This window comes from Lynx rufus, unplaced genomic scaffold (genome assembly GCF_022079265.1).
Source record: "Lynx rufus isolate CCGP_SWC_20201006 ecotype Redwood Valley unplaced genomic scaffold, mLynRuf1.p SCAF_7, whole genome shotgun sequence".
Lineage (NCBI taxonomy): Eukaryota > Metazoa > Chordata > Mammalia > Carnivora > Felidae > Lynx > Lynx rufus.
Window position 1 is genome coordinate 99,025,704 of NW_025814889.1, and position 13,200 is coordinate 99,038,903.

A 13,200-nucleotide genomic window follows, 5' to 3' on the forward strand; every position below is an offset into this window, starting at 1 on the left:
GTTACTTTTATAGTCCCTTCATGGGATTCTGAAAAATTAATTGGGAGTCTCAAGGACTAAATTTAAACTGTCATTCAAGCTAGAAACTGAAAAGAAAAAAATTGAGGATGGACTCACAATCTGAAGAGTAAAATAAAGTTTGCCACAATCTAGATTACCCAGATTTAAACAATCGGACTAACCTAGCATCACCAAGTGACCAATTCAGATTCAACCTGTAAGAAACACAGGTACAGCCCAAGGGGAAAACGACCAGCTCCCAATTTCAACGTGCAGGTGGGGTCCCTGCTCAACTCACTGGGACAAACAATTCAGCTTTCTTCCCCCTTGGAAGGAGACAGGCCCAAAGAGCACTCAGGAGAGTCTCTTCACAAAGTGACCCCGCTGGCCCACCCTCTCCCCACCCAGCCACACAGGTATATTCCATTTTCCCTTCTCTGTCTTCAGATTAGATCCCTAATTGGAGCCACTGCTCTGAGTGGGTCAGATGTGGAGTGTCAGGCCTTCCTCACTGAAAATGTCAAATCGTGATGACCAGAAGGCCTGAAGAAACATCCAAACTAACGAAAAAGTTGGAACAAAAGAGTCAGGAAAAACAAAGCAAAACAAAAAAAACCCTCAAGGTGAAGCGCGACACCACTTTCAGGACAAGGTTCCGGACAGACTTGCACCGAGAGGTCGACCTTTGCCCTTCAGTTCCCATCTGCTAGAGTAAATCTGTTTGAGTTGAGGACAGGTGGAGGATGGAGGGGGCGGGGAGGATGGCGGCCAGGGTCCCGGAGTTTACCTTGCACCAGACGGGCTGCTAATCTCATCCTTAGGGAGCCCAGGTTCCCTTCTCCCTCCCACCCCCTCCCGCACCCCAGAGGCCCTTGGTGGAAGAGAACCGAGAGTTGGGAAGGAGCTGGAGCAGAGGGAAGGGGGCGGTTCTGGCCTTACCCTGGCGGCTCTGGACGAGTAGGGGTCCTCGAAAAGGGCCCACATGCGGGGCTGCAGCCTCCTCCAGCGGCCAGACTTGCCGTCGGGGCCCCCCAGGCCCGCGGCGTCCTCGATGCCCAGCCTCTTGGCCGCCAGGTCTTCGTCGTCGCCGGGGTCGCCGCCGATGAGGTCGGGGGTCTCGAAGATGTCGAGCGCCTCCTCGGCGTCGCGGTGCTGCCGGTAGGTCATCCAGCAGCAAGGCTCCACGTCCGTCTCGTCGATGCCCCAGAAGGCCAGCTCCTCCTCGAAGAGCGGCCCGCACACGTCGGCGGGGCAGTGCAGCTTGCCCGTGCGGTAGTAGTTGAGCACGTAGGCAAAGACGCCCGGGTGCCGGTCGAAGAAGAACTCGCGGCCGCCGCCGCGGGGGCTGCAGTTGCCCGCGCCGCCCTCAAAGCAGCCGCCCGGCCCGGGAGACAGTGGGGGCGGTCGCGGCGGCGGCGACAGCGAAGGGGGCGACGGCTGCAGCTTGTCGCCCGCCGCCGTCAGGCAGTCGCCCGGGGGCTCGGAGGCGGCGAGCAGGGCCAGGCGCGTCCCAGGCAGGGTCTTGAGGGTGCTGCGGTAGGTCTCGTGTCGGGTGCCCCCGACATTGAGGATCACCCTCTCGTTGTTCTCGATCTTGCCCATCTCTGTGGCTCAGACATGACTGGGGGGGAGGCGAACACAGCGCCAAGTTAAAGATCTCGGCCGTCAGAGCCGCGCCGTGACCCCCACCCCCACTCCCAGCGCGAGTCCCAGGAGGCAGGGCTGGAGACGGGCGAGGGGCAAAGGACCCTCCCAGGAGGAAACGCGCGCCCAGCTCTGTCCCCGCCTCTAGCAGCACACGTTCCCCGGGCTTCCAGAAAACTGAGGTGGTCTAAGCTTCCCTGACCTTCCAGGACACCTTCTTCCTGGCCTCCCACCTTTCTCCCCTTGCTCTGATCTCTCCTACTTCGTCTTTTCACCCTTCACTTCCCTCCCCTCTCACAAATAACCGGCTCCTAGGTCCTAACCCCCACCCCTCCTCTCTCTCCAGACCCCTCCTCCCTTGCCCCCTTTCTCTCCCCCTGCCCTGGCCCCTCTCTTCCGCTTTCCTAGACCCTCTCTGCGCCCCCCCTGGCCTGGAGGCAGTTCGCTTAGGCAACGAGTTTCCTCCACGGAGACAACTTGGTGGTGCTGGGTGAGAGCCCCCGGACGGGGCGGGGAGCCCCCCACTGCGCGCGTACCCTCGGGACTCTGGACGGCTCGCAGCGCCCGGGCACTCAGGGCACTCTTTGAGTGCCCTGTTCCCGGTTCACCTCCACTCTCCCTCACGGACCAGGCACAAAGACTGAACGCAGAAGTCAAAGCACAAAAATCTCCCTGCTGTTGCCTTTCACCAAGGAGACCTGTGACTAATTTCCTGATCCAATTTCCTTTTCACATTATTGTTGTTGTTGTTGTTGTTGTTGTTAATATTATTATTACTTGGGAAAAACCACTAACTAGGATACATTTTTTGAGAATACGAGTGATCAACGCATCCCACCCCATCCCCCCTTCCCAAGAAAAACAAACGCCTGGGGGATGGAGGGTGGGGGCTTGCTTTCTAGGAGGGGCGAGGCCCTGGGAAAAGCCGCTGGAGGCACACCCCCTGGATCCCTGAGCTGACAGCGTCCCGGTTTCCAGTCTCCCAGCCACCTCTCCCCAGGGCTTCACCTCCACATTCCTATTGCGGAATGTGGGGAGATGCCTGCCTGCAGGGTCAGCATGCCCTTCCCGGCAGATCACCCCCTTCCCCTTCCGCCCCCAGATACCTTAACGAGACCGACAGAAAAGTGGTTCTGCTTTGGTTTCCGAGTGGACGAGCTTCTCCGGGCAGCCGGACTGAGTCCTGACACCCAGCCGAGCAGCCCTGCTCCAACGAGAAACTACTTGTTGGCGTTTTCCGGGTTCAGGTGGTTGGGCCGCTCCTCCGGGCACTGGGGTCGCGGAGCCAGCCCCCGCCGGCCGCCGGCCGCGCTCCCCGCCTTCATTCTGCGAGCTGCGGGCTCGCCCCGCGCCAGCCTCGGCGCCCAGAGTCACCATCGCGCAGGGCTGGGCAAACCATGGAGCTCGGGGCGGGTCCAGCCGGCGCTCCGAGACCCCGCCGGGAGCGGGCACCGCGGCTGGCCGTGGCCGCGGCGGAGCTGACCGCAGGTCGGGAGAGCTCGCCCACTTGCTGGGGAAGTCCCCCGGCTCCGACCTGGACCTGCAGGTTTTGTTTCTCCCCCGCAAGCAGCCGCCGCCAGAGCGGTCCCTTCCGCACCACTCGCCGTCAACCACCAGCGCCAGAGCACAGAGCTCGGGAAAGGGTGGGTGGGTGGGTGGGTGGGTCTGGGGAAGCTCTCTTGTACCAACCAGGTTCATATATTTTTCTTCCGTGAAGCTCTATCCCCACCCTCTCTGGAGCTTCTGCCTGCCTTATTTACACCCCACGCTCCACACCCTTTCTCTTCCCACTGCCCCACCCCTCCCAACAAGTGACAGAGCATCTCTAAGACCAATTCCATTTTTTTTTTTTTTTCCTTAATGACAGCTGAGAGGAGAGAGAGGTCTACTTACAGGTGACAAGTGAGTCTTGTTTCTCGAGTCTTACACATGGCTCTGGCTTGCTCTTTCCAGTCAAATGTAGGTCTCCAGTCACCACATCATGGTTACATAAAACAAAACAAGTTTAAAAAGTTTATTCCAGGAACATAATGCTCTAGCAAGTGAAAATTCAGGGTTCTCTATCAGAAGCTACAGAGGCGAGCTACAGATATCCAAGTACCAAAGGAATTATCTAATTGCTCAATTCCTCTCTCAAATTTTATTGGGCCTTGTATAGTTTGCTAGGGCTGCCATAACAAAGTACCATAAACTGGACTGTTTAAACAGTAGAAATATTACCTCCAAGCGCTGGAGGTAGAAGGTAGAAATTAAGGTGTGGCCTAGGTTGGTTCTTTCTGAGGGCTCTGAGGATTGGACTTATTCCAGGCCTCTCTCTTTGGTCTGCAGATGGCCATCTTATCCCTGTGTCTCTTCACATCATTCTCCCTTTTATGCAAGTCTGAGTCTGTCCAAATATCCCTTGTATATAATAACACTTGTCATAATGCAATAGGGCCCACCTTAACGGCTTCATCATTAAAGACCTATCTCTAAAATAAGATCACATTCTCAAGTACTGGAAACTAGGACTCCAACATCTATCTATCTTTCTTTCTTTCCCTTTTTCTTTCTTTCCTTCCTTCTTTCTTTTTCTTTCTTTCTTTCTTTCTTTCTTTCTTTCTTTCTTTCTTTCTTTCTGAAGGGGGTAGTGCTGGGATACAGTTCAACACATATCAGTTTATACCACCAGAGTGTGTGTTTCTGTGTCGGTGTGTATATTGAGAGAGAGAGACTCTATTCCACAGGTATAGCTTAAAAGTATTGAAGGCCATGGAGTAGGTAAAACACTGGGTTGTACGTAGGAGGAAGTCTCTCTCAAAAAACAGATACTGATATTGACACTGTGATTTGGAAAGTATAAGAGTTACGAGTTACTGATAAAAAAGTTTTCACAATATACAGGACTGCAAGATAGGAAGTTAAATATAAATAGTTCCTTAAGAAAACACCTATCTTTTATGATAGTAGGTGACTAAACAAAGTAAAGAATTAAAAGAAGTCTGAAAGGTCATCAATGTCTAAACTAATATAAGAAAATATGGCATGGATACATTTGTAAGAAATTTACTAACAGTATGACAGTAAAAGTGTAGTAATAACCTAAGGAATAGCTATATGGACCCAGCCTTGTGACAACTTAAATTTGCTTTACTAACACACACTCACACTCAAAAGTATAGAGCTTAAATGCTGAAGAAGTGATTGTAGTTTAGCACTATTATCAATCATTGAGGCATTTCTTAAAATAACAGTGATAGTAAATTTCAGTTGCCAGGAAATTTCCAAAAAAAATTATATTCTAATTATAACATGTGTTCTCATATTGTCTAGATGGTTCCTTATATAGTTTAATGTAAATTCAATAGGGAGAAAAAGGCATATGGTTTGCTTTAAAATAAATTAGCAATAGTAAGTGTAGTAGCAGTAGCATTTATAATAATAGATAACATTTACTGAGATCTTACTATGTGCAAAATGTTTTACATAAATTACTCCTTCTAATTAAAATGGAGGAAATATTCACATTAAATTACAAGACTTCCAGGAAGATAACTCATATAGATGGCAAAAATCAATAATGAAAGCCTTCAGCTTGATAATATTAAATTTGTATTTTGAGGGATCTATAGAGAAACCAAAGGAAGGGGGGGGGGATGATGCAAAGGAATCATGGAGGGGAAATGAGAAAACAAAGGTCTAATGAATCAATTTGAGTCTAAGTTTATATAAGCTATCTAGAAATAATCACATTGACAAGAGGATCATCTTTTAGAAGAATTCACATTTTTCTTGTGATTCATAAAGGATTAGATGTGAAATTCAAGAACAGTTCAGATAAGTTTGAAAATAAGAAATACGGAAAGATAAAAGGATGAGATATGCATATCAATGAAGAATTGATAGAAAAAGCAGTGAATGAAATACAGTCTCTTTTATTTTTTTTTTCTGGTCAATCTAAGAGGCGAAGATCCTAAAACAAATATTCAATCTTTATTATATAAGACAGGAGAGAACAGAAAACCCCTCCAGCTAACTAACTCCCTGATGCCTCTGTAAAAGACAGATAAAAGTGAAAAGAAAGCAAATCTTTGAAAGATGGCAATGGAAAACTGAGGTGGAAAAAACAGTTGTGGTTTCCTTTGTTGGTCTGTGTGGAGCAAGGATTTAAAAGACCATATGGACATTACCCCTGGCGGAGAAGCAACTGAAATGCTGCTTTCTTTATATCCTTGAGTCAGCATCACAGAAGGCTATGGAAACTGAGCACTGCATCACCACCAGAAATGTGGCTTGATCTCATTAAGCCACACTGTGACTGTCACAATGACATACTTGTAAAAGTTTAACTCTTGAACAAATTAACTCTTATAAAGTTCACTGTAAGAATTTTAAAAATATTATTAACCTCAAAAAGCAATATATTCATGAGCAAAATGCCTCTGCAGATTAAGAAACGGCCACAATTTCCGACCCCGCCCTGTAGATATGCCCCCTTGTAATGTGGCTTTGCATTTGCTCCCATCAAGTCTGTTTCTCCAGCCCCTGAATCTGTACTGGCTTTGTAGCTTGCCTTGGCCAACAGAATGAAGTGGGAGTGATGTACCAGTTTAAAGCCTTGGTTTCAAAAGGTCTTGCATACTTCTGCCCTCTCTCTTTTTTGGAACCTGACCCTAGTGCTATGAGAATAAACCTTAGCTGGCCTGCTTGATGATGAGAGGCATAAATACCAGTCTCTCTCTGTCTCTCTGTCTCTCTCTCTCTCACACACACACACACATGTGAGCACGCAAGCACACACCTTTGATACAAAGAGAACCACCATTAGGAAACAAGTCAGAAGATATAATAGAGGAAGGATTTATTTTTTTTTAATTTTTTTTTCAACGTTTATTTATTTTTGGGACAGAGAGAGACAGAGCATGAACGGGGGAAGGGCAGAGAGAGAGGCAGACACAGAATCAGAAACAGGCTCCAGGCTCCGAGCCATCAGCCCAGAGCCTGACGCGGGGCTTGAACTCACGGACCGCGAGATCGTGACCTGGCTGAAGTCGGACGCTTAACCGACTGCGCCACCCAGGCGCCCCAATAGAGGAAGGATTTAAAAGAAACGAATACCTAAAAGAAATAAAATGCCCTGGACAGCTAAAACTTCTTATCTCTGCCCCTAGATGATTCACAGCTAATTCCTAGAAGCAGAACTGCCTTGCTCTTATGCATGTGTCCAGAAGAACTGTCCAGCTGAACTTAGCCCAAAGGCACTGACCCACAAACTTATGAGCTTCAAAAATACTGTTGCTAGGCTATTAGGTTTTGGCATTGTTTATTTACCAAACTGATTCATCCTCCTCTAAGCTCCTTTTATCTGAAAAGTAAAAAAAAAAAAAAAAAAACTATGAGCTTACTTACCTGCCCTCTTAACAATAACATTTATATCATATATTGTGAATTCTAAAAGAAAATCAATATATGATATATATTTTCCTCATTTCATACATTTTTGAGAGGCAGTATTTCACAGTGGTTAATTCCACAAGCCATGGAGGCAGGTAAAATGGAGTTCATCTTCTGAGTGTTACTCACTAGATAAAATCGCACAGCTCCTTGAACCTCAATTTGTTCTTCTATAGAATGGGGAGGATGACACTATAGTTAATATGAGAATTAAATGATATAAGGCCAATAAATACTTAAGAAAGTTGCACATTTTAGGCATCTATGTATAGTAACTTTTATTGCCAAATAAAGAAATTTCACACCAAATAACATAGTTAATGACTGACAGAAGCAGGACAATAACCATATTCTCTGACGGCAATCCTAACCCTATCTGTTGTACCATCCTGCTTTGTACCGAGGTCAAAACTAGCTCAAATACCAGATAATTCCATAGAGATGTAATGAAACCAAAATGCTAGAATTTTTGCAATAAGTCTGCATCCTCCTCAAATTATTTTAACTTAAAAATATATGTACTGGAGTGCCTGGGAGGCTCAGTCAGTTAAGCATCTGACTCTTGATTTGGGCTCCGGTCATGATCTCACAGTTCGTGAGTTCAAGCCCCAGGTCGGGCTCTGTGCTGACAGCATGGAACCTGCTTGGGATTCTTTGTCTCCCTTTCTCTCTGTCCCTCCCCTGCTTTTGCTCTCTCTCTCAAAATAAATAAATAAACAAAAATATATATATAGACCACCTTTTAATGACCTATTTTATGCAACACACAATTTTTTTAATACCCAGAATAGTTATTTGTGACAATTATGATAAGATGGATGTACATTTGAAGAATTCATGGATTACTAATTTTACAACTTGGTCATTTGATTTGCAAGAAATATTTATATATTTTTGCATTGCTTCTCAAGAGCCAGAATCTTTGCATAAATAACCAGCATAACAACATAGACAGTTAGCCAATTTGAGCTTACTGTATACTTAGAAAATTAATGTGCAAGAGTGCTGAGAAAAGGCATTTTACATTGAAGGAAGGGAAAAATTTTCCACGAATATAGGATGATGTTGACTGATGAACATTAAAAGCAAGAGTTGAAAATAGCCTTCTTGTTGCAAAAAATTCTGGGCCATAGTCCTCTTCACCAGCCATTAATTTTAATAGATTATGATAATAGATAGATGATAATGATAGGTTAGATAGATAAATGATAGGTAGATGGACAGATAAATGATAATAGATAGATAGATAGATAGATAGATAGATAGATAGATAGATATAGATATAGATAGATAGATAACCTTAGTAAATGGAGCAGCCCATTATTCACACCACACTACTTGAAGTCATTGTAACTTACATAGGGGGTAAGATGCAGTAGTTTTTTCCTAGGATGACTGCTCTACCACTAAGTGTTAAATTTTTGGCAGATATCAATAAAGTGCACTTTACTTTCTAATGTTCCTATTCCTCAATAGGTCACGGATGCTAGATAAGACATTTCATTAAAATTTTATAATCTGTATTTTTAGTACTTTCCTGCCTTCTATTGCTAATTATTTCATACTTGTATGACTTACTCTACAACATTATATACATTTATAGATTCACTCTCTAAATTTTCTTTGTAACTCCCCAGCCTTAGGAGAGCTCTATGCTTTGAAGTGCATCAGACTCCCCTGAGAAGCTTTTTAAAATGCAAAAGTCTCCACCCTGAGATTCTGATTCAGTTCATTTGTTCTGCACCAATTTCTGCAATTGGAAATCTATGTTTTTTAAAAGCATTCTATGCTTCAGGAAATGTTCATGGGAAGCTATATTGAAGTGAATGTTTATAAAAAATATGACAAGACATTAGCTGAACATTGCATCTGCAGAATATATCAAGGAGGGATGGGACAGGAAGAGAGCTAACATTTATTAAAAGATAAGCTATAGATACATATTATTTTATTATTCATTACAGTAAGTTTAACAAGCAAGTGTTGAAATACTCATGTTCTTCATATCAGGCAAGAGATTGTTAGAGTGATTCAGGAAAAAGAATTATTAGTAATTGCAATAGTCAAAACTTTCTTAAGTACCCAAGTACAAAATAAAATGCCAACAGTTTTAGATATAACTCATTTGATCCTCAGCCTCTGACTTTACCAGAATTATACTAATGAGACTAAGACTCTGAAATTTTACAATAACTTGCCCAATATCACACAGCTAATAAGAGACAGCTGGTAACATTCAAACCCACAGGTGTTTAATTCCAATGGCTGTGTCCCAGAGAGTAAATGGCAGAGCCATGATTTGAATATATGTAGAACCATGATTTGAATAGGAAATAGAATTTAGACATGACCAAAAAAATAAATAAACTTGAAAGATACCAATTGTTTAGTGAATTGAAAACTCATTGTCAAAAGATCTCAGAGCGGTATCTCCTCCTTCTGTTAAATAAACAGTGTATGATAAAAACATAATCAAAACAGTAGATATTTGAAGAGGACTCTGTTTGTATTTCTTTGATACAAAAGGAGAAGAATGGAAACCAGGAGCCACAAATATTGTACTGTGAAAGATTGGAAATAATCAGGTTGATCTCCCCAGGAAATAAATTAAGCTGAAAGAGACTAGCAATAAAACTAAAGCCGGTATAGGCACACCAGTTTAGCTTCATTATTAGGAAAACATCTAGACAGGTAGAAGAGCAGGCTTCTGAAAAGCTACTGTATGCAGGTTTCAAACGGAATTGAGGGAAGTAAAAATAACAGTCAGCGCAAAGGAGCAGTTCTAAAGAGGATACAGACAGAGGAAAACATTATTGAAATTCATCTCCTTTAACCAGACCACGGAAACCTACTTTTCAATTTTATTTTTATTTACTTCTTAAAGAAATAGAACTATGGGATGGCACAGAATATCATGCAATTGGGGGGACAGAAATAAAAAGATAATATAAAACTACAATATGGATTACCTTGATAAAATCAACCTCTTAAAATGTTAAACCACACACCAAAACACACAATTAATTGTTTTCAAGAGATATAAAACACTTTTTGAATTTGTTAGGAGAAAACGTCTATTTCAATGCTATATTTAAATACATAATCTCTTTTAAAAATCCAGTATTCTCTGAGTATCTTGAACCCTTTTATTGCCAGAATTAAATTTGAACATTTAGCTAAATTGATTTAAGAGCAGCATTGGTTGATTTCATTTCATTACTCTGATGGGTGATACAATTTATTAATGAAATGTAAGCCAAAGGAAAACTCACAATACACATTCCTCCCTAATCCTAAACACAATACTCCCTGCTTTTACTACTAATCATTTCAATAGGTTGTTTTAACCCCTTTTAGGCAAAGACCAAATGTATATATTGGGTAGTAGAAGCAAGTTAAACAGCGTATGTGAAGACTCTAACTAAACTGTTCCAAAGGCAGAGCAAACAGAATGCCTAGAACTAAACTCATCACCCACCACTTCAATCCCCAATTGAGCCTTCTCCAACTCTTCCTGAAATCTTTGAGTGACAACAATATGCGCAAGCTAAACATTTGGAAAACATTTGTGACTCACTCCTTTTTCTATCTCATATCCAAAGTCAACTCTGTTACCAAGTTCAGAAAGTTCCTTCTCCTAAGCATCTTTCAAGTCTGTTCACTTTCTTCCATTCTTAATTGTCCAAGCAGTCAACGTCTCTTACCCTGCAAGGTATCCACAGCTCTGTAACAGAGCTCCCTGTCGTCAGTATGATGTCACAAAATCTATTCTGCATGCTGCAGTCCAAATGGTCTTCCGGAGAATAAAGATATTTAAGATGTCCATGCTGTTTTGATTGATTACCTCTCAATGGCTATCTCTTGCACTTACAGTGAATCCAAATTCCTTCAAATGTCCCTGTTCATCTCACTGGGGCTTTTCTTCCCAATACTTTCTCTTCCTTAAACTGGCTGGGGACATTCCCACATGCTGTTTTTGTTGTTTTGTTTTGTTTTGTTTTGTTTTGTTTTGTTTTGTTTGTTTTCTGGAACCCTCTCAGCCCTCCTCACATGTTAACTGCTACTCAACCTTCAAATCTCAGTTTAAACATGATTACTTTCTCAAGGGTTTCCTTGATGCACTAAGATACATGGTACTGTATGCACTCAGTATTCTGTGTGTGCACATAGCGCTCTTTATTTCCACCATCAGAACACTAAGAAACCAGAATTATAATCACTTGTTCAACTGTTTTTCTCCCATTCTAGACCATAAGAATTGGAATCAAGTCTGTTTTGGCCATAGTTTTATCCCCCAATGTCCAATTTAGTGTCTGGCTTCCAATGCTCAATGACGATAATAATGAAGAAGATGGTGATGATGATAAAATAATTGCAGTGGAGATTATACTGCAACTGGTGATCCTGGTTATCATTATTTGTACCTACCATCTTCCAGGTTCTGTGCTAAATGATTTCCCTGTATTCTTCCATTTAATTCTCACAACAGTGCTTTAGTATATGTACTATGATCATTTGCATTTTATAGATAAGGGCATGCACATAGAGAGAAGTTACTTTAATTGCCTGAAATCAAGCTCCTAGTTATTGGAGTAATATTGAAACAAGGTGTGTTGCCCGCAAAAATTGTCTTTTTCAATAATATTTGTGTTGAATTTTGTTGAATATTGCGGGCAATGTGGAAGAAATTGTTCTTTATGACTCCAAGTTCCTATAACTAGAATTTTAGGTATTGGATTCTTATTTTATTGGATTCCAGAGGTTTCAATCTCATTCATTCACAATGTAATTCTAATGCTTTCATCTCTGCTTCCTTTTCTTAAGAATTCTAAAGGTGGTATTTCCTTGGATAATTACAAAACCCGTGATATCCAATAAGTTTGCAAAGCTAAAAGGTTTTTGATGGGTATTAGGGGGTTTATAGATCAATGTCCTCTTAATTTCTAAATTAACTTAGTGAAATACTTTTCAGTTAATACCCTGTTCTAATATTAGTCATCTATAGTTTAAAAATAAGAAGAAAAAGTCTTCCTAAATAGAAGGAAGCTTCTCAGCCTGGTTCTTATCTGAAGTAGGTTAGAGTCCAAAAGCTTTGCTTCATTTTGAACCTTCTCTGCCCCTTTCAGTCCAAGATAATTTCATTCCTTTAGTTTCTTCATGTATCAAATGATATACTCCATTAAACAAAAGATAAATTCCGAAATCTTTCTCAGAGTCCATCTAAACTGTGGGTCCTCTGTAAGGCTGCTGTGATACAAAACCCACAGAAGACTTCAGAGTTTCCTTGTTTTAACAGAGAAGGTCTATGAGGCATGCCCTTACACTTGTTAGATGCCTTTTATCCACGTGAAAGTGTCTGTAAGGCACACCAACTATACCTTTTTGAGATTTTAACAAAGAATCTTATAGGCCCATCTGAATTTGATTTCTTATTTTGATATTCTTTCGCTAGGAGGGATTGAGAAAAGAGAGTTTTATTTTCAAATTTATAAAATTTCTCTAAACTATGCTAAAAAAACTCAGAGATTTCTTCTTTGGTGCATCTCTTCTTCTCATATTTTATTACAGGCAGCAAAAAGAAGCTAGTTGTTACTTTGTACATTCTGCCTAAAAATCTCCTCTGCCAGATTCATGAGTTCATTGGGTTCCCTTTGTATTTTTCATGCAACAATAGGCAACAATATTGTCAAACTTTCTGCCACTGCATAACAAGATTCTCTTTTTTTCCTGCAATAATAGTTTCCTCACTTTCCTCCAAGCACTTGCCAACAGTTCCCCCAAGGTATTTCCAGCTTCTTACTAACAGTCTATTTGAGATTCTTTCAGCTCTAGTCTACCGCTGTGTCCCAAAGCCAATGGCAGATACTCTGGGTTTTTATTATAGCGGCCCTCTACTTCTAGAACCAAATTCTGTTCTAATCATTGCTGTCTCATAAACTGTTCCAAAACTTTGTGGCTTAAAACCAGAGCCGTATTATTATTATTACTATCTCTTAACAGTTCTGTTGGTCAGGTATTTAGGCAGAGTATGGCAAAGATGGCTCATCCTTAGTTCCATCATATCTGTGGCATCAGATGGAAAGACTCAAATGGCTATGGGCTGGATCAGCTGAGGCTGACTGA

The 13,200-nt window shown here is 42.3% G+C and overlaps 1 protein-coding gene across 5 annotated transcripts in view; it reads right to left on the bottom strand.

The window, feature by feature from the left end:
* Positions 1 to 1,602, bottom strand: part of KCNC2 (potassium voltage-gated channel subfamily C member 2) — a 194,693-nt gene extending 193,091 nt beyond the window's left edge. For all 5 annotated transcript variants that reach the window (XM_047066893.1, XM_047066897.1, XM_047066895.1 and 2 more), the window contains exon 1: positions 940 to 1,602. In XM_047066893.1, coding sequence (XP_046922849.1) covers positions 940 to 1,602 — 663 coding nt within the window. The remainder of the gene's footprint in view (positions 1 to 939) is intronic.
* Between the last annotated feature and the right edge of the window lie 11,598 nt (positions 1,603 to 13,200).